This window comes from Oncorhynchus mykiss, unplaced genomic scaffold (assembly GCF_013265735.2).
Source record: "Oncorhynchus mykiss isolate Arlee unplaced genomic scaffold, USDA_OmykA_1.1 un_scaffold_235, whole genome shotgun sequence".
NCBI classification, from domain to species: Eukaryota; Metazoa; Chordata; class Actinopteri; order Salmoniformes; family Salmonidae; genus Oncorhynchus; species Oncorhynchus mykiss.
In genome coordinates this window covers 387,888-415,000 of record NW_023493701.1, presented here as the reverse complement: position 1 = coordinate 415,000, position 27,113 = coordinate 387,888, and the positions used below count along the sequence as shown (strand labels likewise).

The 27,113-nt window shown below is 48.0% G+C and overlaps 1 protein-coding gene across 1 annotated transcript in view; it reads left to right on the top strand.

Moving 5' to 3' along the window:
• The window catches only part of LOC110512656 (protein sidekick-2-like), a gene marked incomplete at its 5' end in the record, with an annotated part of 75,587 nt that overhangs the window by 39,175 nt on the left and 9,299 nt on the right, over positions 1–27,113 (top strand). Inside the window, 6 exons of the mRNA XM_036973362.1 lie at positions 10,978–11,115; positions 12,570–12,731; positions 15,770–15,895; positions 16,093–16,257; positions 16,521–16,661; positions 18,418–18,562. Coding sequence (XP_036829257.1) covers positions 10,978–11,115; positions 12,570–12,731; positions 15,770–15,895; positions 16,093–16,257; positions 16,521–16,661; positions 18,418–18,562 — 877 coding nt within the window. The remainder of the gene's footprint in view (positions 1–10,977; positions 11,116–12,569; positions 12,732–15,769; positions 15,896–16,092; positions 16,258–16,520; positions 16,662–18,417; positions 18,563–27,113) is intronic.

Here is a 27,113-nt window from a genome sequence, read left to right as displayed (position 1 = left end):
TTTGAAGGATATACTCAGGACCCTGTACCCTCTCTGTCCTCATGTCCCAGTTCAGTTTGAAGGATATACTCAGGACCCTGTGCCCTCTCTGTCCTCAAGTCCCAGTTCAGTTTGAAGGATATACTCAGGACCCTGTGCCCTCTCTGTCCTCAAGTCAGTTCAGTTTGAAGGATATACTCAGGACCCTGTGCCCTCTCTGTCCTCATGTCCCAGTTCAGTTTGAAGGATATACTCAGGACCCTGTGCCCTCTCTGTCCTCATGTCCCAGTTCAGTTTGAAGGATATACTCAGGACCCTGTGCCCTCTCTGTCCTCATGTCCCAGTTCAGTCTGAAGGATATACTCAGGACCCTGTGCCCTCTCTGTCCTCATGTCCCAGTTCAGTCTGAAGGATATACTCAGGACCCTGTGCCCTCTCTGTCCTCAAGTCCCAGTTCAGTTTGAAGGATATACTCAGGACCCTGTACCCTCTCTGTCCTCAAGTCCCAGTTCAGTTTGAAGGATATACTCAGGACCCTGTGCCCTCTCTGTCCTCATGTCCCAGTTCAGTCTGAAGGATATACTCAGGACCCTGTACCCTCTCTGTCCTCATGTCCCAGTTCAGTTTGAAGGATATACTCAGGACCCTGTGCCCTCTCTGTCCTCATGTCCCAGTTCAGTCTGAAGGATATACTCAGGACCCTGTACCCTCTCTGTCCTCATGTCCCAGTTCAGTTTGAAGGATATACTCAGGACCCTGTGCCCTCTCTGTCCTCAAGTCAGTTCAGTTTGAAGGATATACTCAGGACCCTGTGTCCTCTCTGTCCTCATGTCCCAGTTCAGTTTGAAGGATATACTCAGGACCCTGTGCCCTCTCTGTCCTCAAGTCAGTTCAGTTTGAAGGATATACTCAGGACCCTGTGCCCTCTCTGTCCTCAAGTCAGTTCAGTTTGAAGGATATACTCAGGACCCTGTGTCCTCTCTGTCCTCATGTCCCAGTTCAGTTTGAAGGATATACTCAGGACCCTGTGCCCTCTCTGTCCTCATGTCCCAGTTCAGTTTGAAGGATATACTCAGGACCCTGTACCCTCTCTGTCCTCATGTCCCAGTTCAGTTTGAAGGATATACTCAGGACCCTGTACCCTCTCTGTCCTCATGTCCCAGTTCAGTTTGAAGGATATACTCAGGACCCTGTGCCCTCTCTGTCCTCATGTCACAGTTCAGTCTGAAGGATATACTTAGGACCCTGTTCCCTCTCTGTCCTCATGTCAGTTCAGTTTGAAGGATATACTCAGGACCCTGTGCCCTCTCTGTCCTCATGTCCCAGTTCAGTTTGAAGGATATACTCAGGACCCTGTGCCCTCTCTGTCCTCATGTCCCAGTTCAGTCTGAAGGATATTCTCAGGACCCTGTGCCCTCTCTGTCCTCAAGTCACAGTTCAGTCTGAAGGATATACTCAGGACCCTGTGCCCTCTCTGTCCTCATGTCCCAGTTCAGTTTGAAGGATATACTCAGGACCCTGTGCCCTCTCTGTCCTCATGTCCCAGTTCAGTCTGAAGGATATTCTCAGGACCCTGTGCCCTCTCTGTCCTCAAGTCAGTTCAGTTTGAAGGATATACTCAGGACCCTGTGCCCTCTCTGTCCTCATGTCCCAGTTCAGTTTGAAGGATATACTCAGGACCCTGTACCCTCTCTGTCCTCAAGTCAGTTCAGTTTGAAGGATATACTCAGGACCCTGTGCCCTCTCTGTCCTCATGTCCCAGTTCAGTTTGAAGGATATACTCAGGACCCTGTGCCCTCTCTGTCCTCATGTCCCAGTTCAGTCTGAAGGATATTCTCAGGACCCTGTGCCCTCTCTGTCCTCAAGTCACAGTTCAGTCTGAAGGATATACTCAGGACCCTGTGCCCTCTCTGTCCTCATGTCCCAGTTCAGTTTGAAGGATATACTCAGGACCCTGTGCCCTCTCTGTCCTCATGTCCCAGTTCAGTCTGAAGGATATTCTCAGGACCCTGTGCCCTCTCTGTCCTCAAGTCCCAGTTCAGTTTGAAGGATATACTCAGGACCCTGTGCCCTCTCTGTCCTCATGTCTAAGTTCAGTTTGAAGGATATACTCAGGACCCTGTGCCCTCTCTGTCCTCATGTCTAAGTTCAGTTTGAAGGATATACTCAGGACCCTGTGCCCTCTCTGTCCTCATGTCCCAGTTCAGTTTGAAGGATATACTCAGGACCCTGTGCCCTCTCTGTCCTCAAGTCAGTTCTGTCTGAAGGATATTCTCAGGACCCTGTGCCCTCTCTGTCCTCAAGTCAGTTCAGTTTGAAGGATATACTCAGGACCCTGTGCCCTCTCTGTCCTCAAGTCAGTTCAGTTTGAAGGATATACTCAGGACCCTGTGCCCTCTCTGTCCTCAAGTCAGTTCAGTCTGAAGGATATTCTCAGGACCCTGTGCCCTCTCTGTCCTCATGTCCCAGTTCAGTTTGAAGGATATACTCAGGACCCTGTGCCCTCTCTGTCCTCATGTCCCAGTTCAGTTTGAAGGATATACTCAGGACCCTGTGCCCTCTCTGTCCTCAAGTCCCAGTTCAGTTTGAAGGATATACTCAGGACCCTGTACCCTCTCTGTCCTCATGTCCCTGTTCAGTTTGAAGGATATACTCAGGACCCTGTGCCCTCTCTGTCCTCATGTCCCAGTTCAGTTTGAAGGATATACTCAGGACCCTGTACCCTCTCTGTCCTCATGTCCCAGTTCAGTTTGAAGGATATACTCAGGACCCTGTGCCCTCTCTGTCCTCATGTCCCAGTTCAGTCTGAAGGATATTCTCAGGACCCTGTGCCCTCTCTGTCCTCATGTCAGTTCAGTTTGAAGGATATACTCAGGACCCTGTGCCCTCTCTGTCCTCATGTCCCAGTTCAGTTTGAAGGATATACTCAGGACCCTGTGCCCTCTCTGTCCTCATGTCCCAGTTCAGTCTGAAGGATATTCTCAGGACCCTGTGCCCTCTCTGTCCTCAAGTCACAGTTCAGTCTGAAGGATATACTCAGGACCCTGTGCCCTCTCTGTCCTCATGTCCCAGTTCAGTTTGAAGGATATACTCAGGACCCTGTGCCCTCTCTGTCCTCATGTCCCAGTTCAGTCTGAAGGATATTCTCAGGACCCTGTACCCTCTCTGTCCTCAAGTCAGTTCAGTTTGAAGGATATACTCAGGACCCTGTGCCCTCTCTGTCCTCATGTCCCAGTTCAGTTTGAAGGATATACTCAGGACCCTGTACCCTCTCTGTCCTCAAGTCAGTTCAGTTTGAAGGATATACTCAGGACCCTGTGCCCTCTCTGTCCTCATGTCCTAGTTCAGTTTGAAGGATATACTCAGGACCCTGTGCCCTCTCTGTCCTCATGTCCCAGTTCAGTCTGAAGGATATTCTCAGGACCCTGTGCCCTCTCTGTCCTCAAGTCACAGTTCAGTCTGAAGGATATACTCAGGACCCTGTGCCCTCTCTGTCCTCATGTCCCAGTTCAGTTTGAAGGATATACTCAGGACCCTGTGCCCTCTCTGTCCTCATGTCCCAGTTCAGTCTGAAGGATATTCTCAGGACCCTGTGCCCTCTCTGTCCTCAAGTCCCAGTTCAGTTTGAAGGATATACTCAGGACCCTGTGCCCTCTCTGTCCTCATGTCTAAGTTCAGTTTGAAGGATATACTCAGGACCCTGTGCCCTCTCTGTCCTCATGTCTAAGTTCAGTTTGAAGGATATACTCAGGACCCTGTGCCCTCTCTGTCCTCATGTCCCAGTTCAGTTTGAAGGATATACTCAGGACCCTGTGCCCTCTCTGTCCTCAAGTCAGTTCTGTCTGAAGGATATTCTCAGGACCCTGTGCCCTCTCTGTCCTCAAGTCAGTTCAGTTTGAAGGATATACTCAGGACCCTGTGCCCTCTCTGTCCTCAAGTCAGTTCAGTTTGAAGGATATACTCAGGACCCTGTGCCCTCTCTGTCCTCAAGTCAGTTCAGTCTGAAGGATATTCTCAGGACCCTGTGCCCTCTCTGTCCTCATGTCCCAGTTCAGTTTGAAGGATATACTCAGGACCCTGTGCCCTCTCTGTCCTCATGTCCCAGTTCAGTTTGAAGGATATACTCAGGACCCTGTGCCCTCTCTGTCCTCAAGTCCCAGTTCAGTTTGAAGGATATACTCAGGACCCTGTACCCTCTCTGTCCTCATGTCCCTGTTCAGTTTGAAGGATATACTCAGGACCCTGTGCCCTCTCTGTCCTCATGTCCCAGTTCAGTTTGAAGGATATACTCAGGACCCTGTACCCTCTCTGTCCTCATGTCCCAGTTCAGTTTGAAGGATATACTCAGGACCCTGTGCCCTCTCTGTCCTCATGTCCCAGTTCAGTCTGAAGGATATTCTCAGGACCCTGTGCCCTCTCTGTCCTCAAGTCACAGTTCAGTCTGAAGGATATACTCAGGACCCTATGTCTGTCTGTCTGTTTGAAGGATATACTCAGGACCCTGTGTCTGTCTGTCTGTTTGAAGGATATTCTCAGGACCCTGTACCCTCTCTGTCCTCATGTCCCTGTTCAGTTTGAAGGATATACTCAGGACCCTGTACCCTCTCTGTCCTCAAGTCCTAGTTCAGTTTGAAGGATATACTCAGGACCCTGTGCCCTCTCTGTCCTCATGTCAGTTCAGTTTGAAGGATATACTCAGGACCCTGTGCCCTCTCTGTCCTCATGTCCCTGTTCAGTTTGAAGGATATACTCAGGACCCTGTACCCTCTCTGTCCTCAAGTCCTAGTTCAGTTTGAAGGATATACTCAGGACCCTGTGCCCTCTCTGTCCTCATGTCAGTTCAGTTTGAAGGATATACTCAGGACCCTGTGCCCTCTCTGTCCTCATGTCAGTTCAGTTTGAAGGATATACTCAGGACCCTGTGCCCTCTCTGTCCTCATGTCCCAGTTCAGTCTGAAGGATATACTCAGGACCCTGTACCCTCTCTGTCCTCAAGTCCCAGTTCAGTTTGAAGGATATACTCAGGACCCTGTGCCCTCTCTGTCCTCAAGTCCCAGTTCAGTTTGAAGGATATACTCAGGACCCTGTACCCTCTCTGTCCTCAAGTCCTAGTTCAGTTTGAAGGATATACTCAGGACCCTGTACCCTCTCTGTCCTCAAGTCCCAGTTCAGTTTGAAGGATATACTCAGGACCCTGTGCCCTCTCTGTCCTCAAGTCCCAGTTCAGTTTGAAGGATATACTCAGGACCCTGTACCCTCTCTGTCCTCAAGTCCCAGTTCAGTTTGAAGGATATACTCAGGACCCTGTGCCCTCTCTGTCCTCATGTCCCAGTTCAGTTTGAAGGATATACTCAGGACCCTGTACCCTCTCTGTCCTCATGTCCCAGTTCAGTTTGAAGGATATACTCAGGACCCTGTACCCTCTCTGTCCTCATGTCCCAGTTCAGTTTGAAGGATATACTCAGGACCCTGTGCCCTCTCTGTCCTCAAGTCCCAGTTCAGTTTGAAGGTTATTCTCAGGACCCTGTGCCCTCTCTGTCCTCAAGTCAGTTCAGTTTGAAGGATATACTCAGGACCCTGTGCCCTCTCTGTCCTCAAGTCCCAGTTCAGTTTGAAGGATATACTCAGGACCCTGTGCCCTCTCTGTCCTCAAGTCAGTTCAGTTTGAAGGATATACTCAGGACCCTGTGCCCTCTCTGTCCTCAAGTCCCAGTTCAGTTTGAAGGTTATTCTCAGGACCCTGTGCCCACTCCAGTCACAATATCTTACTACAGGAGAAACGGATGAGAGCTGTCAGCTTGAGTCACTGGTATTCAGCACCAGGGACACGTACTGCACACTACAGATTGTGTAGCCACCGTGCTTCTACACCTGCATTGCTTGCTGTTTGGGGTTTTAGGCTGGGTTTCTGTACAGCACTTTGAGATATCAGCTGATGTACGAAGATGCTATATAAATACATTTGATTTGTAGCCGTCAATGTTGTCCCCTTGCCTTACAGTAAATAGGACATATATGCGACAGGTTTGGACCCAGGATATGGGAACTAACAGTCAAAGGGGGGTGGGGGGTGGTTTGAGTCTTATTGATAAGGATTTGACAGCTACTACTAACGTTTTCATGGGGAAATCACAGGGGTGGAATGGAAGCCTGATGACACTATAGAGGAAGAGGAGGAGGAAGAGGAGGAGGAGGAGGGTACTGTATAGGGTTGAATATTTTCCCAGTATTTTTCTCCTGGGTTACCCGGTATTTCCCGCCAAAACCGGACATTTATTCAAAAGCTTATGAAGAATATTCTGTCTGGATTTGATAAAAAATAAAAACCCAATAGATGTAGCTGGCTATGTGCTCTCTTGGGTAAATACATGAAACTAGCTCCAGTAGGCTGATATGTTTGAGTGTGAACTGTATTACTGTACTGTATTGTATTATACTGTATTACTGTACTGCATTGTATTATACTGTATTACTGTACTGTATTGTATTATACTGTATTACTGTACTGTATTGTATTATACTGTATTACTGTACTGTATTGTATTATACTGTGTTACTGTACTGCATTGTATTATACCGTATTACTGTACTGCATTGTATTATACTGTATTACTGTACTGTATTGTATTATACTGTATTACTGTACTGCATTGTATTATACCGTATTACTGTACTGCATTGTATTATACTGTATTACTGTACTGTAATGTATTATACTGTATTACTGTACTGTATTGTATTATACTGTATTACTGTACTGTATTGTATTATACTGTATTACTGTACTGTAATGTATTATACTGTATTACTGTACTGTATTGTATTATACTGTATTACTGTACTGTAATGTATTATACTGTATTACTGTACTGTATTGTATTATACTGTATTACTGTACTGTAATGTATTATACTGTATTACTGTACTGTATTGTATTATACTGTATTACTGTACTGCATTGTATTATACTGTGTTACTGTACTGCATTGTATTGTATTATACTGTATTACTGTACTGTATTGTATTATACTGTATTACTGTACTGTATTGTATTATACTGTATTACTGTACTGTAATGTATTATACTGTATTATATAGACTGGAATTACGTGCTTCGTTCTAACCAAGATAAAGCAGGGAGAGAACACGTGGTTCTGGTGCAGAACATGCAGACTACAAAGTTCCAAGTATAGGCTAGCGAATTAGATTTGAAATGTTAAATATAATAGGGCCTATTTGTATAATTAGTAGGCTGACGCATATATACCTTTCATAATATTTCATGTTATTAGCCTTCCTCCTCTTTCTCTCTCTCGCTTTCAACAGTTAAATAAAGCACGTTTCGTTGTCCTCATCTTCATCATTCTGATCACAGCCTTGAATAATGCCGGACTAGAATGAGATGCAGACGGCTTTCACTTCTCTTCACCAAGAATGAATGGTTGGTTATGGGTCTGAATAAATAACTACTACAGCATAACGCCATCGCACGTTCACCCGTCTTTCAGACCACCAGTGAGTTCTACTGGCTGTTCTTCTTTCAGACTACCAGTGAGTTCTACTGGCTGTTCTTCTTTCAGACTACCAGTGAGTTCTACTGGCTGTTCTTCTTTCAGACTACCAGTGAGTTCTACTGGCTGCTCTTCTTTCAGACTACCAGTGAGTTCTACTGGCTGTTCTTCTTTCAGACTACCAGTGAGTTCTACTGGCTGCTCTTCTTTCAGACTACCAGTGAGTTCTACTGGCTGCTCTTCTTTCAGACTACCAGTGAGTTCTACTGGCTGCTCTTCTTTCAGACTACCAGTGAGTTCTACTGGCTGCTCTTCTTTCAGACTACCAGTGAGTTCTACTGGCTGCTCTTCTTTCAGACTACCAGTGAGTTCTACTGGCTGCTCTTCTTTCAGACTACCAGTGAGTTCTACTGGCTGCTCTTCTTTCAGACTACCAGTGAGTTCTACTGGCTGCTCTTCTTTCAGACTACCAGTGAGTTCTACCGGCTGCTCTTCTTTCAGACTACCAGTGAGTTCTACTGGCTGCTCTTCTTTCAGACTACCAGTGAGTTCTACTGGCTGTTCTTCTTTCAGACTACCAGTGAGTTCTACTGGCTGTTCTTCTTTCAGACTACCAGTGAGTTTTACTGGCTGTTCTTCTTTCAGACTACCAGTGAGTTCTACTGGCTGCTCTTCTTTCAGACTACCAGTGAGTTCTACTGGCTGCTCTTCTTTCAGACTACCAGAGGGTTCTACTGGCTGCTCTTCTTTCAGACTACCAGTGAGTTCTACTGGCTGCTCTTCTTTCAGACTACCAGTGAGTTCTACTGGCTGTTCTTCTTTCAGACTACCAGTGAGTTCTACTGGCTGTTCTTCTTTCAGACTACCAGTGAGTTCTACTGGCTGTTCTTCTTTCAGACTACCAGTGAGTTCTACTGGCTGCTCTTCTTTCAGACTACCAGTGAGTTCTACTGGCTGCTCTTCTTTCAGACTAGCAGTGAGTTCTACTGGCTGTCCTTCTTTCAGACTACCAGTGAGTTCTACTGGCTGTTCTTCTTTCAGACTACCAGTGAGTTCTACGGGCTGCTCTTCTTTCAGACTACCAGTGATTTCTATTAGCTGCCCTTCTTTCAGACTAGCAGTGAGTTCTACTGGCTGTCCTTCTTTCAGACTAGCAGTGAGTTCTACTGGCTGTCCTTCTTTCAGACTACCAGTGAGTTCTACTGGCTGTTCTTCTTTCAGACTACCAGTGAGTTCTACGGGCTGCTCTTCTTTCAGACTACCAGTGATTTCTATTAGCTGCCCTTCTTTCAGACTAGCAGTGAGTTCTACTGGCTGCTCTTCTTTCAGACTACCAGTGAGTTCTACTGGCTGCTCTTCTTTCAGACTACCAGTGAGTTCTACTGGCTGTTCGTCTTTCAGACTACCAGTGAGTTCTACTGGCTGCTCTTCTTTCAGACTACCAGTGAGTTCTACTGGCTGCTCTTCTTTCAGACTACCAGTGAGTTCTACTGGCTGCTCTTCTTTCAGACTACCAGTGAGTTCTACTGGCTGTTGTATTTGACATTCAGCAAACAAGAGTTTTGCGTCCCTCTTATTTTGGTCTGTTGGTTTAAGAAATGCTACAAAATGATGTCCAGCAAGCTAGTCTAGTTTTTCCTGCATGGGACTCCAAGAGCTACAGTAAGGAGCGTTTTTTAAGGAGAGGCCAGCGGAGCACAGGTGTGTGCGTTTTGCGCAAAACACAGAGGCTATGAGTTACGTCACCCATCATTCATTAGCTAAATATAATGCTAAATGTATTTCCTGAAAGACGTAGGCTAGGCCATCTATATATGGGCCTATATATCAATCTAGAACAGGATTCTGTATTTTAGATGCTGAATGGAATTGGTTGAGAGTGAAAGACAGTGTGCTCTCTCGTACACTGATCTAAAGCAACTATATAGGAGGTTTTTAAAACTGCAGCTGCAACAACAACAAAATAAACATCTTTACAATTGAAAAAGAATCTGAGCCCTGAAAGCCAGATGGAGATGATTAGACACGGTCATTATATTACTGTCGGCTCTGCTGCAGCAAATGTAGACCTGCCTGTCTGTCACAAGAACAAAACGTTACCGTGAGACGATAGGTCTACGTACTGACATGGGCTGTCGGTCCCCACCCAGAGCGTTGATGAGTCATCATGCCAGAGAGAAGGCCGTGGAGAATCCAGATGTAGACAGCTCATATCATTAAACAGACATGGGCTGTCGGTCCCCACCCTGAGCGTTGATGAGTCATCATGCCAGAGAGAAGGCCGTGGAGAATCCAGATGTAGACAGCTCATATCATTAAACAGACATGGGCTGTCGGTCCCCACCCTGAGCGTTGATGAGTCATCATGCCAGAGAGAAGGCCGTGGAGAATCCAGATGTAGACAGCTCATATCATTAAACAGTTCCATTTCACGTCATGATGTTCTCATAAATTATTTATTATAATTTACTGGTTTCTCGCAGTTATTTATCCTGGGAAAATTGGAGTGGTTTTGGGGCGGTAAAATAGAGAGAACTGCATTGTTGGTAAAGAGCTTGTCAGTCAGTATTTCACAGTAAAGTCTACACCTGATGTCTTCAGAGCACGTGACAAATAACATTTGATTTGATTTGATTTTAGCCCTCGGTAAATCTCAGTTACCGTGTTCTCGCCATTCAACCCTGGTACTGTAGAGTGATGGGGACACATGGGGAATGGGTTGTTCTGACCCACGTCCTGCCACACTACTGACACACACAAAGAGGCCTGTGTTCTGTCAGTCACCCCCCTGCAGACAAACACACTAAAACCCTCCTCTGTGGTTTCTAGAGGGGAATCAGTTTACAGAATGAATTCCTCTGCTGTTTCCCGCAGCCAGGCTGGTCACCTGGCCTCTTGAAGGACTGTGACATTGCAGAGAGAGGCAGAGGGGATGAAGTACTGAGGAGACCACAGAATATTCTGTCTCCTCGCTCCTCTCTGCTCTGCAGGGCTCTGGAGTTAAAACAGAGAGACTGCAGAATATTCTGGCTCCTCGCTCCTCTCTGCTCTGCAGGGTAACTGGGAGAGGAGCCAACCCAAAGCCTTGGCAATTTAATGCAGAACTCTCACATGACTTCTGGAAGGTCAGGGGATGAATGGATGATTGTATCTGTCCCAGTCCCCAAGAATAATACTAGTATTGCTTCAGCATAATGACTTTGATGAATGAAGCAGACTGCCAGGATATGGACTAAACTCAATCACATTGTGGCTTTCCAGATAAGGCTTTCAGTAGTGTGTTTGATTTGTACAACAGCATATCCCGGATGGAGGGTGTTGTCATGTGATCTAGGACCTGGTGCGCCAGCCTAAGTGTCCTTCCCTAACCATGGCTCTCTCTCTCCTTCTCCTCTCCTGTTTCCCTCTTTCCCTCTCTATCTCCCCCCTCTCTCCTCCCTCTCCCTCCTTCCCTCTCCCCCTCCCTCCCCCTCGTCCTCCTCTCCAGCCCCCAGCAGACCCAGCTTCCTCCACTTCAGTGAGCTGACCACCACGTCAGTCAACATGTCGTGGGGAGAGCCAGGCCAGGCCAACGGCATCATCGAGGGCTACCGCCTGGTCTACGAGCCCTGCACACCTGTTGATGGTGAGACACACACACACACGCGCATGTTCATAGTGAGAAAACACACACACACACATGAACGCATGCGCACACACACGCGCACACACACAGTCTCATGGATGCTGAGACACAAACACACACACAGTGTTGATAGTAAGAAAACACACACACACATACACACACACACATGCACGCAAACATGCACACACAGACAAACAAACACACACAAACACACACACTCACACACCCATGGACGGTGAGAACCTCTGGAGCCTGGAAGGCTGGAAGGCTGTTAGTTACTTTGTTAGGCCTTTAAACTACCCAGATAGCTAGATGGTTTGCTATCAGTCCGTGAGATGATTTACAGTCATAGGCTAGCATCACCGCCGCCATGGTCTTAGATTGGTGTCCTAATCTGTTACAGCTGGGTAGTTCTAGGCCGGCCCTGGGGCCACATGCAGTCAGCTTGTTTACAACTTCCTCTCTCTCCTGTTGAGAGAAAACCCAGCTAATAGCTGGTATGTGTGGTTGGGTCTCCAGATTCCGTAGTAATTAGGAACAGACAGTATGGGAATGGGAGGTAGAGAACCTCTGTGGTCCCTGGCCTGTTGGCCACTAATGGCTTCTCTCTGGCCCCTAGAGCAGTCAGCCATGTGGGAGGGAAAGAGGCACAGCAGGGTCTGGGATGGTGGAGGAACATGTCTCTCTATCTGGAGGTGTGCAGTGATATGTCACATCTGTTTATCTGGAGGGGACACTCATGCTTATATACCATGAACTGTCAGTAGGGAGGTGGAAAGGTGCTACCATGAACTGTCAGTAGGGAGGTGGAAAGGAGCTACCATGAACTGTCAGTAGGGAGGTAGAAAGGTGCTACCATGAACTGTCAGTAGGGAGGTGGAAAGGAGCAACCATGAACTGTCAGTAGGGAGGTGGAAAGGTGCTACCATGAACTGTCAGTGGGGAGGTGGAAAGGTGCTACCATGAACTGTCAGTATGGAGGTGGAAAGATGCTACCATGAACTGTCAGTATGGATGTGGAAAGGTGCTACCATGAACTGTCAGTAGGGAGGTGGAAAGATGCTACCATGAACTGTCAGTAGGGAGGTGGAAAGGTGCTACCATGAACTGTCAGTAGGGAGGTGGAAAGGTGCTACCATGCACTGTCAGTAGGGAGGTGGAAAGATGCTACCATGAACTGTCAGTAGGGAGGTGGAAAGATGCTACCATGAACTGTCAGTAGGGAGCTGGAAAGATGCTACCATGAACTGTCAGTAGGGAGGTGGAAAGGTGCTACCATGAACTGTCAGTAGGGAGATGTAAAGGTGCCATGAACTGTCATTAGGGAGGTGGAAAGGTGCTACCATGAACTGTCAGTAGGGAGGTGGTGTAGCTTCTAGCCTCCAGTATCTCCAGTATCTCCAGCCTGTATCTCTATACTGACTCCTCTCTGTCTCCTCTCTACTCCACTCCAGGTGTTAGTAAGATAGTCACAGTGGACGTGAAGGGCAGCACCCCCCTGTGGATGAAGATTAAGGACCTGGCTGACGGGGTGACCTATAACTTCAGGATCCGGGCCAAGACCCTCACCTACGGGCCGGAGGTGGAGGCTAACATCACTACTGGACCAGGAGAAGGTATGTAACACAGTATCTCTGGTCCAGCTACCAGGAGAAGGTATGAAACACAGTATCTCTGGTCCAGCTAACATCACTACCGGACCAGGAGAAGGTACAGTGCCTTGCGAAAGTATTTGGCCCCCTTGAACTTTGCGACCTTTTGCCACATTTCAGGCTTCAAACATAAAGATATAAAACTGTATTTTTTTGTGAAGAATCAACAACAAGTGGGACACAATCATGAAGTGGAACGACATTTATTGGATATTTCAAACTTTTTTAACAAATCAAAAACTGAAAAATTGGGCGTGCAAAATTATTCAGCCCCTTTACTTTCAGTGCAGCAAACTCTCTCCAGAAGTTCAGTGAGGATCTCTGAATGATCCAATGTTGACCTAAATGACTAATGATGATAAATACAATCCACCTGTGTGTAATCAAGTCTCCGTATAAATGCACCTGCACTGTGATAGTCTCAGAGGTCCGTTAAAAGCGCAGAGAGCATCATGAAGAACAAGGAACACACCAGGCAGGTCCGAGATACTGTTGTGAAGAAGTTTAAAGCCGGATTTGGATACAAAAAGATTTCCCAAGCTTTAAACATCCCAAGGAGCACTGTGCAAGCAATAATATTGAAATGGAAGGAGTATCAGACCACTGCAAATCTACCAAGACCTGGCCGTCCCTCTAAACTTTCAGCTCATACAAGGAGAAGACTGATCAGAGATGCAGCCAAGAGGCCCATGATCACTCTGGATGAACTGCAGAGATCTACAGCTGAGGTGGGAGACTCTGTCCATAGGACAACAATCAGTCGTATATTGCACAAATCTGGCCTTTATGGAAGAGTGGCAAGAAGAAAGCCATTTCTTAAAGACATCCATAAAAAGTGTAGTTTAAAGTTTGCCACAAGCCACCTGGGAGACACACCAAACATGTGGAAGAAGGTGCTCTGGTCAGATGAAACCAAAAGTGAACTTTTTGGCAACAATGCAAAACGTTATGTTTGGCGTAAAAGCAACACAGCTCATCACCCTGAACCCACCATCCCCACTGTCAAACATGGTGGTGGCAGCATCATGGTTTGGGCCTGCTTTTCTTCAGCGGGGACAGGGAAGATGGTTAAAATTGATGGGAAGATGGATGGAGCCAAATACAGGACCATTCTGGAAGAAAACCTGATGGAGTCTGCAAAAGACCTGAGACTGGGACGGAGATTTGTCTTCCAACAAGACAATGATCCAAAACATAAAGCAAAATCTACAATGGAATGGTTCAAAAATAAACATATCCAGGTGTTAGAATGGCCAGGTCAAAGTCCAGACCTGAATCCAATCGAGAATCTGTGGATAGAACTGAAAACTGCTGTTCACAAATGCTCTCCATCCAACCTCACTGAGCTTGAGCTGTTTTGCAAGGAGGAATGGGAAAAAATGTCAGTCTCTCGATGTGCAAAACTGATAGAGACATACCCCAAGCGACTTACAGCTGTAATCGCAGCAAAAGGTGGCGCTACAAAGTATTAACTTAAAGGGGCTGAATAATTTTGCACGCCCAATTTTTCAGTTTTTGATTTGTTAAAAAAGTTTGAAATATCCAATAAATGTCGTTCCACTTCATGATTGTGTCCCACTTGTTGTTGATTCTTCACAAAAAAATACAGTTTTATATCTTTATGTTTGAAGCCTGAAATGTGGCAAAAGGTCGCAAAGTTCAAGGGGGCCGAATACTTTCGCAAGGCACTGTATGTAACACAGTATCTCTGGTCCAGCTAACATCACTACCGGACCAGGAGAAGGTATGAAACACAGTATCTCTGGTCCAGCTAACATCACTACTGGACCAGGAGAAGGTATGTAACACAGTATATCTGGTCCAGCTAACATCACTGCCGGACCAGGAGAAGGTAGGTAACACAGTATATCTGGTCCAGCTACCAGGAGAAGGTATGTAACACAGTATCTCTGGTCCAGCTACCAGGAGAAGGTATGTAACACAGTATCTCTGGTCCAGCTAACATCACTACCGGACCAGGAGAAGGTATGTAAACACAGTATCTCTGGTCCAGCTAACATCACTACCGGACCAGGAGAAGGTATGTAACACAGTATCTCTGGTCCAGCTAACATCACTGCCGGACCAGGAGAAGGTAGGTAACACAGTATCTCTGGTCCAGCTACCAGGAGAAGGTATGTAACACAGTATCTCTGGGCCAGCTAACATCACTACTGGACCAGGAGAAGGTATGTAACACAGTATCTCTGGTCCAGCTAACATCACTACCGGACCAGGAGAAGGTATGTTAACACAGTATCTCTGGTCCAGCTACCAGGAGAAGGTATGTAACACAGTATCTCTGGTCCAGCTAATATCACTACTGGACCAGGAGAAGGTATGTAACACAGTATCTCTGGTCCAGCTAACATCACTACCGGACCAGGAGAGGGTATGTTACACAGTATCTCTGGTCCAGCTAACATCACTACCGGACCAGGAGAAGGTATGTAACACAGTATCTCTGGTCCCGCTACCAGGAGAAGGTATGTAACACAGTATCTCTGGTCCAGCTAACATCACTACCGGACCAGGAGAAGGTAGCCTGGCTGGTCATAGGTCGTGTTCAGTAGGGAACACTGTAGCGAGATGTTTTGCAACAGAAAATGAAGGTCTGTGTTCTTATTGGAGAAGTTCAGCTAGTACCTCCCTGTTTAAAAAAGTTTTAAAAGGTTTTCTCCCTACTGCTGGCTTTGTCAGTGCTCTGTTTGTCGTATTACAGAATGTACATATCTGTCCTGTTCCTCCCATCTGTCCCACCCTCCCATCCTCTCCCCTCCTCTCCCCCATCCTCCCCTCCTCTCCCCACCCATCCTCTCCCCTCCTCTCCCCCATCCTCCCCTCCTCTCCCCACCCCTCCCATCCTCTCCCCTCCCCTCCTCTCCCCCATCCTCCCCTCCTCTCCCCACCCCTCCCATCCTCTCCCCTCCTCTCCCCCATCCTCCCCTCCTCTCCCCACCCCTCCCATACTCTCCCCTCCTCTCCACACCCCTCCCCTCTAGGAGCCCCAGGCCCTCCAGGTGAACCCTTTATCTCCCGGTACGGCACGGCCCTCACCCTACACTGGACCAGTGGAGACCCAGGCCGAGCTCCCATTACACGCTACGTCATTGAGGCCAGGCCCTCTGGTGAGTCCAAGGGATATTAGATATTAGATATTAGACCGTAAGCTTGCCTGGTGCAACTGAACCAATGGAACCAATGGAACCAGTGGAACCAGTGGAACCAATGGAACCAGTTGGAATAGTGTGAAAGTGCAAAACCCACCCATCTGGGACTCCAGGCAGGCTCAATCAAACACTCTGTATTTCCTGCTCCCCTCTAGATGAAGGACTGTGGGATATCCTCATCAAAGACATTCCAAAGGAAGTGACATCATACACACTGAACCTGGACATGCTGAGAGAAGGGGTTACTTATGACTTCCGGGTCATTGGGGTCAACGACTACGGCTATGGCTCCCCCAGTGCTCCTTCACCCTCTATCTCTGGTTAGTTATGCTTGTTCAGTTATAATACATGTCTGAATATTACAACATACATATGGATGCCTTTCCGAGACCTGATTGAGCCTATTCCAGGACTAAAACTATTTTAACCAGTGGAATTTCTATTTGACTTACATTTTAACTCTGTACTTGTCTTCATCTAGGTCCGGGAAGCCAGCCCATACAGTATAGGTTTAGTTAGTGACTTGTTCTTCCTCTTGGTACAGATATATGTTATCTAGCTCTCTTGTGACTCTCATCTCCAGCCCAGAAAGTGTCTCCCTTCTATGAAGAGTGGTGGTTCCTGGTGGTCATTGCTCTGGTGGGCCTAATCTTCATCCTCCTCCTCGTCTTCATCCTCATCATCAGGGGCCAGAGTAAGAAGTACACCAAGAAGGCTGACTCAGGTAGACAACACAGAGAACTGCTCCATATATAACTGTCCTCATGTTTCTTTCAAATCTTTGTTCCATTCCCAACATTCCATTACTAATATTCCATTCCCAACATTCCATTCCCAATATTCCATTCCCAACATTCCATTCCCAACATTCCATTCCCAATATTCCATTCCTAATGTTCCATTCCCAACATTCCATTCCCAATATTCCATTCCCAACATTCCATTCCCAACATTCCATTCCCAATATTCCATTCCTAATGTTCCATTCCCAACATCCCATTCCCAATATTCCATTCCCAACATTCCATTCCCAACATTCCATTCCCAATATTCCATTCCCAACATTCCATTCCCAATATTCCATTCCCAACATTCCATTCCCAACATTCCATTCCCAACATTCCATTCCTAATATTCCATTCCCAACATTCCATTCCCAACATTCCATTCCCAACATTCCATTACTATTATTCCATTCCCAACATTCCATTCCTAATATTCCATTCCCAACATTCCATTCCTAACATTCCATTCCTAACATTCCATTCCTAACATTCCATTCCCAACATACCATTCCTAACATCCATTCCCAACATTCCATTCCCAACATTCCATTCCCAACATTCCATTCCTAACATTCCATTCCTAACATTCCATTCATAACATTCCATTCCCAACATACCATTCCCAACATTCCATTCCCAACATTCCATTCCCAACATTCCATTCCCAAGTTATTGATACTTTTGAGGGGTGGTTTCCCGGACACAGATTAAGACTGGTTCTGGACAACAACAAAAAATGTTTCGATGGAGATTCACCATTGATCTATCTTTTCAGTCCAGGACTAGTTTTAATCTGTGTCTGAGAAGCTGGCCCGTAAGGAGAATAGCCCAGAGTCATCAGTTGTGATTGGAACATCTGAAAACTATTTATACAATTGTAAAAATACTGCATGACCATTGCAATATAAGACCAAGCTAAAAGCACTATCAAATTCAGTTCTAGCCCTTTTAACAGTAACAGTTATCACAAAGTGCCTTACTTAAGCACAGGTAGACAGGAGAATGAGAGACGAGAGGTCATTATTGTCCCCTGTTTAGAAAGAATGGGTATCGATCTGCCAGTGTGAGTGTCCAGGGTTTGTTCTGATGTTTAAAGCCAATAGTCATCCAGTCAGTACACTGTGTGTGACTTCTGTCCCTGACCCCACAGTGCCAGACTGACACTCTGCTGAGTCATCCCAGGTAACATCACTGTTGGACTCTGGCATCATGGGTTGACTGCCACTGCTTCTCCTCTGCATTTTTTGTAGGAGTACTGATGGCCAAATCCAGTAAAATAATCACTTGATAACGACTTGTTAGAACTCACAGGGATGGAGAGAAAGAGAGGTGGAGAGGAACAGGAGAGAGGAAGGAGTGGAAGAGAGGTCAAGCCTGCCGCGATCTCACATCATTACCTTTTAACGCCCCGTTAGTGTTTAGTGTGGTGTTGAGAGTGGTCCCACAGTGTCCAGGGGTCCTGTAGGGGTCAGGGGTCAGTCAACAGGGCTTTGGCTGGTCCAGGAGAGACAAGGACAGTGTTTGTCTGGGACACAAAGAGCCCCTTTTAGAACCTGCACCCCCAGCTACCCCCCAGCCACCCCTGGCAACACAGACATTTTGTACCACTGACAAGTTGTTTGTTTTACTGTGGTCCAAACTCACCACCAGGACAATGGACTAACCTTCTCCCAGTGTCCTCTTACCCCCACCTAGGGAGCCACAGTAACAGCACCTCGCTGCCCCTGTCCCATGGGGAGATGGTCAGGCTGGACGAGGGACGTTTCCCCGCCCTGGAACTCAACAACAGACGCCTGTCAGTCAAGAACTCCTTCTGCCGCAAGAACGGCATCTACACACGGTCAGTAACACACACATGCGCGAGCACACACACACACACGATTTCTGCATGACATCTATTCTGAGGGTCATGTTCCACAGTAAACCATCTATTCTGAGACTCATGTTTAACAGTAAACTATCTATTCTGAGGGTCATGTTTCACAGTAAACCATCTATTCTGAGACTCATGTTCCACAGTAAACCATCTATTCTGAGACTCATGTTTAACAGTAAACTATCTATTCTGAGACTCATGTTCCACAGTAAACCATCTATTCTGAGACTCATGTTTCACAGTAAACCATCTATTCTGAGGGTCATGTTCCACAGTAAACCATCTATTCTGAGACTCATGTTTAACAGTAAACTATCTATTCTGAGGGTCATGTTCCACAGTAAATCATCTATTCTGAGACTCATGTTCCACAGTAAACCATCTATTCTGAGACTCATGTTCCACAGTAAACCATCTATTCTGAGGGTCATGTTCCACAGTAAACCATCTATTCTGAGACTCATGTTCCACAGTAAACCATCTATTCTGAGACTCATGTTCCACAGTAAACTATCTATTCTGAGGGTCATGTTCCACAGTAAACCATCTATTCTGAGGGTCGTTCCACAGTAAACCATCTATTCTGAGGGTCATGTTTTTATTTTATTTAACTAGGCAGGTCAGTTAAGAACAAATTCTTATTTACAATGATGGAACAGTGGGTTAACTGCCTTGTTCAGGGACAGAACGACATATTTTTACCTTGTCAGCTCGGGGATTTGATCTTGCAACCTTTCAGTTACTAGTCCAACACTCTAACCACTAGGCTACCAAAAGGCCCCATGTTTCACAATAAACCATCTATTCTGAGTGGTCATGGCTGAGATAACAGCTCTCATTCTGAGGGGTCATGGCTGAGATAATAGCTCTCATTCTGAGGGGTCATGGCTGAGATAATTGCTCTCATTCTGAGGGGTCATGGCTGAGATAATAGCTCTCATTCTGAGAGTTCATGGCTGAGATAACAGCTCTCATTCTGAGGGGTCATGGCTGAGATAATAGCTCTCATTCTGAGGGGTCATGGCTGAGATAATAGCTCTCATTCTGAGGGGTCATGGCTGAGATAATAGCTCTCATTCTGAGGGGTCATGGCTGAGATAATAGCTCTCATTCTGAGGGTCATGGCTGAGATAATAGCTCTCATTCTGAGGGGTCATGGCTGAGATAATAGCTCTCATTCTGAGGGTCATGGCTGAGATAATAGCTCTCATTCTGAGTGGTCATGGCTGAGATAATAGCTCTCATTCTGATAGTTCATGGCTGAGATTAAAGCTCTCATTCTGAGGGTCATGGCTGAGATAATAGCTCTCATTCTGAGGGGTCATGGCTGAGATAATAGCTCTTATTCTGATAGTTCATGGCTGAGATTAAAGCTCTCATTCTGAGGGGTCATGGCAGAGATAATAGCTCTCATTCTGAGGGGTCATGGCTGAGATAATAGCTCTCATTCTGAGGGGTCATGGCTGAGATAATAGCTCTCATTCTGAGGGGTCATGGCTGAGATAATAGCTCTCATTCTGAGGGGTCATGGCTGAGATAATAGCTCTCATTCTGAGGGGTCATGGCTGAGATAATAGCTCTTATTCTGAGGGGTCATGGCTGAGATAATAGCTCTCATTCTGAGGGTCATGGCTGAGATAATAGCTCTCATTCTGAGGGGTGATGGCTGAGATAATAGCTCTTATTCTGAGGGTCATGGCTGAGATAATAGCTCTCATTCTGAGGGGTCATGGCTGAGATAATAGCTCTCATTCTGATATTTCATGGCTGAGATTAAAGCTCTCATTCTGAGGGGTCATGGCTGAGATAATAGCTCTCATTCTGATAGTTCATGGCTGAGATTAAAGCTCACATTCTGAGAGTTCATGGCTGATATTAAAGCTCTCATTCTGAGGCTCATGGCTGAGATAAAAGCTCTCATTCTGAGGGGTCATGGCTGAGATAATAGCTCTCATTCTGATAGTTCATGGCTGAGATTAAAGCTCACATTCTGATAGTTCATGGCTGAGATTAAAGCTCTCATTCTGAGGGTCATGGCTGAGATAATAGCTCTCATTCTGAGGGGTCATGGCTGAGATAATAGCTCTTATTCTGATAGTTCATGGCTGAGATTAAAGCTCTCATTCTGAGGGGTCATGGCAGAGATAATAGCTCTCATTCTGAGGGGTCATGGCTGAGATAATAGCTCTCATTCTGAGGGGTCATGGCTGAGATAATAGCTCTCATTCTGAGGGGTCATGGCTGAGATAATAGCTCTCATTCTGAGGGGTCATGGCTGAGATAATAGCTCTCATTCTGAGGGGTCATGGCTGAGATAATAGCTCTGACTCTGAGGGGTCATGGCTGAGATAATAGCTCTCATTCTGAGGGTCATGGCTGAGATAATAGCTCTCATTCTGAGGGGTGATGGCTGAGATAATAGCTCTTATTCTGAGGGTCATGGCTGAGATAATAGCTCTCATTCTGAGGGGTCATGGCTGAGATAATAGCTCTCATTCTGATATTTCATGGCTGAGATTAAAGCTCTCATTCTGAGGGGTCATGGCTGAGATAATAGCTCTCATTCTGATAGTTCATGGCTGAGATTAAAGCTCACATTCTGAGAGTTCATGGCTGAGATAATAGCTCTCATTCTGATAGTTCATGGCTGAGATTAAAGCTCTCATTCTGAGAGTTCATGGCTGAGATAATAGCTCTCATTCTGATAGTTCATGGCTGAGATTAAAGCTCTCATTCTGATAGTTCATGGCTGAGATAATAGCTCTCATTCTGATAGTTCATGGCTGAGATAATAGCTCTCATTCTGATAGTTCATGGCTGAGATTAAAGCTCTCATTCTGAGTGGTCATGGCTGAGATAATAGCTCTCATTCTGAGTGGTCATGGCTGAGATAATAGCTCTCATTCTGATAGTTCATGGCTGAGATAATAGCTCTCATTCTGAGAGTTCATGGCTGGGATTAAAGCTCACATGCTCAGTGCATACTTATTGATTAGGAAGAAGATTATTCAGGAGATCAACTGCAGTTGAAACATGCCTTTTTATCTTCAGACAATAACAACTACAGGATGGATGGAGTGATGGATTAGCTGTTATACAGTCTGATGAACCAATAATACATTCAGCATCTGCTCCATCATGGGTTCTGTTCTGTTGTGCTTTCTCTCTCTGATCTGTGTGGAAGGACTGAGGTGTATGTATTGAAGTCTAGGCAGGGAGTCAGGTGGGGGAGGAAGAAGAGGGGGTACCCCCCCTCAGGCAGGGTGAGAGGAGGGGTAGGAATGAGAGGGGGATAAGGCAGGGGGAGAGGAGGGGAGGAAGGAGAGGGGGGTAAGGCAGGGGGAGAGAGGAGGAATGAGAGGGGGTAAGGCAGGGGGAGAGAGAAGGAAGGAGAGGAGGTAAGGAATTTTGGGGTAGAGAGGAGGAAGGAGAGGGGGTAAGGCAGGGGGAGAGAGAAGGAAGGAGAGGGAGGTAAAGTAGGGGGAGAGAGAAGGAAGGAGAGGGAGGTAAGGCAGGGGGAGAGAGAAGGAAGGAGAGGAAGGTAAGGCAGGGGGAGAGAGAAGAAAGGAGAGGGAGGTAAGGCAGGGGGAGAGAGAAGGAAGGAGAGGGAGGTAAGGCAGGGTGAGAGAGGAGGAGGAGATGGAGGTAAGGCAGGGGGAGAGAGGAGGAGGAGAGGTGGTAAGGCAGGGGTAGAGAGGAGGAAGGAGAGGAGGTAAGGCAGGGGTAGAGCGGAGGAAGGAGAGGGGGTAAGGCAGGGGGAGAGAGAAGGAAGGAGAGGGAGGTAAGGCAGGGGGAGAGAGAAGGAAGGAGAGGGAGGTAAGGCAGGGTGAGAGAGGAGGAGGAGATGGAGGTAAGGCAGGGGGAGAGAGGAGGAGGAGAGGTGGTAAGGCAGGGGTAGAGAGGAGGAAGGAGAGGAGGTAAGGCAGGGGTAGAGCGGAGGAAGGAGAGGGGGTAAGGCAGGGGGAGAGAGAAGGAAGGAGAGGGAGGTAAGGCAGGGGGAGAGAGAAGGAAGGAGAGGGAGGTAAGGCAGGGGGAGAGAGGAGGAGGCGAGGGAGGTAAGGCAGGGGGAGAGAGGAGGAGGAGAGGTGGTAAGGCAGGGGGAGAGAGAAGGAAGGAGAGGGAGGTAAGGCAGGGGTAGAGCGGAGGAAGGAGAGGGGGTAAGGCAGGGGGAGAGAGAAGGAAGGAGAGGGAGGTAAGGCAGGGGGAGAGAGAAGGAAGGAGAGGGAGGTAAGGCAGGGGGAGAGAGGAGGAGGCGAGGGAGGTAAGGCAGGGGGAGAGAGGAGGAGGAGAGGTGGTAAGGCAGGGGGAGAGAGAAGGAAGAAGAGGGAGGTAAGGCAGGGGGAGAGAGGAGGAGGAGAGGGGGTAAGGCAGGGGGAGAGAGAAGGAAGGCGAGGGAGGTAAGGCAGGGTGAGAGAGGAGGAGGAGAGGTGGTAAGGCAGGGGGAGAGAGAAGGAAGGAGAGGGAGGTAAGGCAGGGGGAGAGAGAAGGAAGGAGAGGTGGTAAGGCAGGGGTAGAGAGGAGGAAGGAGAGGGAGGTAAGGCAGGGGTAGAGAGAAGGAAGGAGAGGGAGGTAAGGCAGGGGTAGAGAGGAGGAGGAGAGGAGGTAAGTCAGGGGTAGAGAGAAGGAAGGAGAGGGAGGTAAGGCAGGGGTAGAGAGGAGGAGGAGAGGTGGTAAGGCAGGGGGAGAGAGGAGGAAGGAGAGGGGGTAAGGCAGGGGGAGAGAGAAGGAAGGAGAGGGAGGTAAGGCAGGGGTAGAGAGGAGGAGGAGAGGTGGTAAGGCAGGGGGAGAGAGGAGGAGGCGAGGGAGGTAAGGCAGGGGGAGAGAGGAGGAGGAGAGGTGGTAAGGCAGGGGGAGAGAGGAGGAGGCGAGGGAGGTAAGGCAGGGGGAGAGAGGAGGAAGGAGAGGGGGTAAGGCAGGGGGAGAGAGGAGGAAGGAGATGGAGGTAAGGCAGGGGGAGAGAGGAGGTGGTAAGGCAGACTGATCAGCGGACACAAACCCCTTTAAAGATTATCCTCATGGAAGACCTCTCTCTGTTGATTAGGTCTGAACTCAATGAATAGACAGCCAGGCCCTGTGGGTTGCTTTTCATGGCCAATGACTTGGGTAACTAACCGTGTTCACTGTTCACGTATTATAAAGTTATTTCAGGAGTGCAGGTCGAGGAAAATGACCCTTTCCTTCTAGGGGCCCCTCAGTCATCAAGAACATAAAGTAAAGCAGAAAAACTGTTAGGTCATTGATTTTCTCCACCATAATGTCTGTTCTGCTGAAGGCCAGGATGAGGTCTGAGATGTTTACTGGATGAGGTCTGAGATGTTTACTGTAGTCTGTTCTGCTGAAGGCCAGGATGAGGTCTGAGATGTTTACTGGATGAGGTCTGAGATGTTTACTGTAATCTGTTCTGTTGAAGGCCAGGATGAGGTCTGAGATGTTTACTGTAGTCTGTTCTGCTAAAGGCCAGGATGAGGTCTGAGATGTTTACTGGATGAGGTCTGAGATGTTTACTGTAGTCTGTTCTGTTGAAGGCCAGGATGAGGTCTGAGATGTTTACTGTAGTCTGTTCTGCTGAAGGCCAGGATGAGGTCTGAGATGTTTACTGTAGTCTGTTCTGTTGAAGGCCAGGATGAGGTCTGAGATGTTTACTGTAGTCTGTTCTGTTGAAGGCCAGGATGAGGTCTGAGATGTTTACTGGATGAGGTCTGAGATGTTTACTGTAGAGTCTGTACCTCTGAAGGTCTAGACCACGCTCCCTCTCTATCTATCTTTATCTCTTTATTTCTCTCTCTCCAGTTCTCTTTCCGTCTCTCTCGCTCCCTCACATCGGTAGTTTACATCCGTGGGTTTAACGTCGGAGACATGCTACAACAGCTCAAACCAAAGAGGGTTTGTGAGGTCAATCTGTACAAAATACTAATGAAGTACAGAAACCAGTCATTGTCTTTAAATGAGATTAGAGTCATTTAAACCTGGTGCAGTAAGATGGAAAGAGGTGGGACTGACACGGCTTGTCCCGCAGAGCCATTTCAACCTGGTGCAGTAAGGTGAAAAGAGGTGGGACTGACACGGCTTGTCCCGCAGAGCCATTTCAACCTGGTGCAGTAAGATGGAAAGAGGTGGGACTGACACGGCTTGTCCCCCAGAACCATTTAAACCTGGTGCAGTAAGATGGAAAGAGGTGGGACTGACACGGCTTGTCCCGCAGAACCATTTAAACCTGGTGCAGTAAGATGGAAAGAGGTGGGACTGACACGGCTTGTCCCGCAGAACCATTTAAACCTGGTGCAGTAAGATGGAAAGAGGTGGGACTGACACGGCTTGTCCCCCAGAACCATTTAAACCTGGTGCAGTAAGATGGAAAGAGGTGGGACTGACACGGCTTGTCCCGCAGAACCATTTCAACCACATTAAACAGACGACGGCACTGTCTCAGTGCCATCTTTCACGTACCAGGTTACAAGGGGACATTTACATAGGCCACATGAAATGGCTAAATCATTGAGATTGTCTAAGGTGTTTGGAAGACACTGACTACATAACAGTGTGGTCTATGAAAGAGGTAAGGCAACAAAAGGATTTGGGCTAATAAGGAGGACATGAGGAGGAGGGAAGTTGTGATGAAGGACCTACTTAAAATTCAGAGGCGATAGGAAAGAGAGAATTTAAATAATTGATCAGTACCCCCTACCCATTTCCTAATTCCTTCCCTCCCGCCTTCCCCCATCACTTCTACTACTCTCTCCCTCTCCTCTACTTCCTTCCTTCCATCCCATCATCCACCCTCACCCCACCCTCTCCCTCTCCTCTACCTCCTTCCACCCTCCATCCTCCACCCTCACCCCACCCTCTCCCTCTCCTCTACCTCCTTCCACCCTCCATCCTCCACCCTCACCCCACCCTCTCCCTCTCCTCTACCTCCTTCAATCCCACCCTCCACCCTCACCCCACCCTCTCCCTCTCAGTGCAGCCGGTCATTAACGAAGCTGCACCCGACTGGAGCACTTCAGAGAGAAGGGAGGCAGGATGCAGCGCTGGTTCCTTTGATCTCCGTCCCGGGCCTCCTCAGTCAGGGAGGGACCAGCACTGCCCCCCCCCCCCCCCCCCCCCCCTCTCCCGACCTCCATCCATCTAACACATTCCTCCATAATGGGTGCACTGCAGAACCACCCTGTCTACGTCCCAAATAACACTCTATTCCCTATATAGTGCCCTTCTTTTGACCAGGGCCCATATGGAACAGGGTGTCATTTGAGACACGGGCTCTCTCTGGTTTCCCTGGAGGAATCTGTTTCCCCTGCCCTGGAGGAATCGGTTCACCCTACCCTGGAGGAATCGGTTTCCCCTGCCCTGGAGGAATCGGTTCACCCTGCCCTGGAGGAATCGGTTTCCCCTGCCCTGGAGGAATCTGTTTCCCCTGCCCTGGAGGAATCGGTTCACCCTGCCCTGGAGGAATCTGTTTCCCCTGCCCTGGAGGAATCGGTTCACCTGCCCTGGAGGAATCGGTTCACCCTACCCTGGAGGAATCGGTTTCCCCTGCCCTGGAGGAATCTGTTTCCCCTGCCCTGGAGGAATCGGTTCACCCTGCCCTGGAGGAATCTGTTTCCCCTGCCCTGGAGGAATCTGTTTCCCTTGCCCTGGAGGAATCTGTTTCCCCTGCCCTGGAGGAATCGGTTTCCCCTGCCCTGGAGGAATCTGTTTCCCCTGCCCTGGAGGAATCTGTTTCCCCTGCCCTGGAGGAATCTGTTTCCCTTGCCCTGGAGGAATCTGTTTCACCTGCCCTGGAGGAATCTGTTTCCCCTGCCCTGGAGGAATCTGTTTCCCCTGCCCTGGAGGAATCGGTTCACCACTGCCCTGGAGGAATCTGTTTCCCCTGCCCTGGAGGAATCGGTTCACCCTGCCCTGGAGGAATCTGTTTCCCCTGCCCTGGAGGAATCGGTTCACCCTACCCTGGAGGAATCGGTTTCCCCTGCCCTGGAGGAATCGGTTCACCCTGCCCTGGAGGAATCTGTTTCCCCTGCCCTGGAGGAATCGGTTCACCCTGCCCTGGAGGAATCTGTTTCCCCTGCCCTGGAGGAATCGGTTTCCCCTGCCCTGGAGGAATCGGTTTCCCCTGTCCTGGAGGAATCTGTTTCCCCTGCCCTGGAGGAATCTGTTTCCCCTGCCCTGGAGGAATCGGTTCACCCTGCCCTGGAGGAATCTGTTTCCCCTGCCCTGGAGGAATCAGTTCACCCTGCCCTGGAGGAATCTGTTTCCCCTGCCCTGGAGGAATCAGTTCACCCTGCCCTGGAGGAATCTGTTCACCCTGCCCTGGAGGAATCGGTTTCCCATGCCCTGGAGGAATCGGTTTCCCCTGCCCTGGAGGAATCGGTTTCCCCTGCCCTGGAGGAATCTGTTTCCCCTGCCCTGGAGGAATCTGTTTCCCCTGCCCTGGAGGAATCTGTTTCCCCTGCCCTGGAGGAATCTGTTTCCCTTGCCCTGGAGGAATCGGTTTCCCCTGCCCTGGAGGAATCTGTTTCCC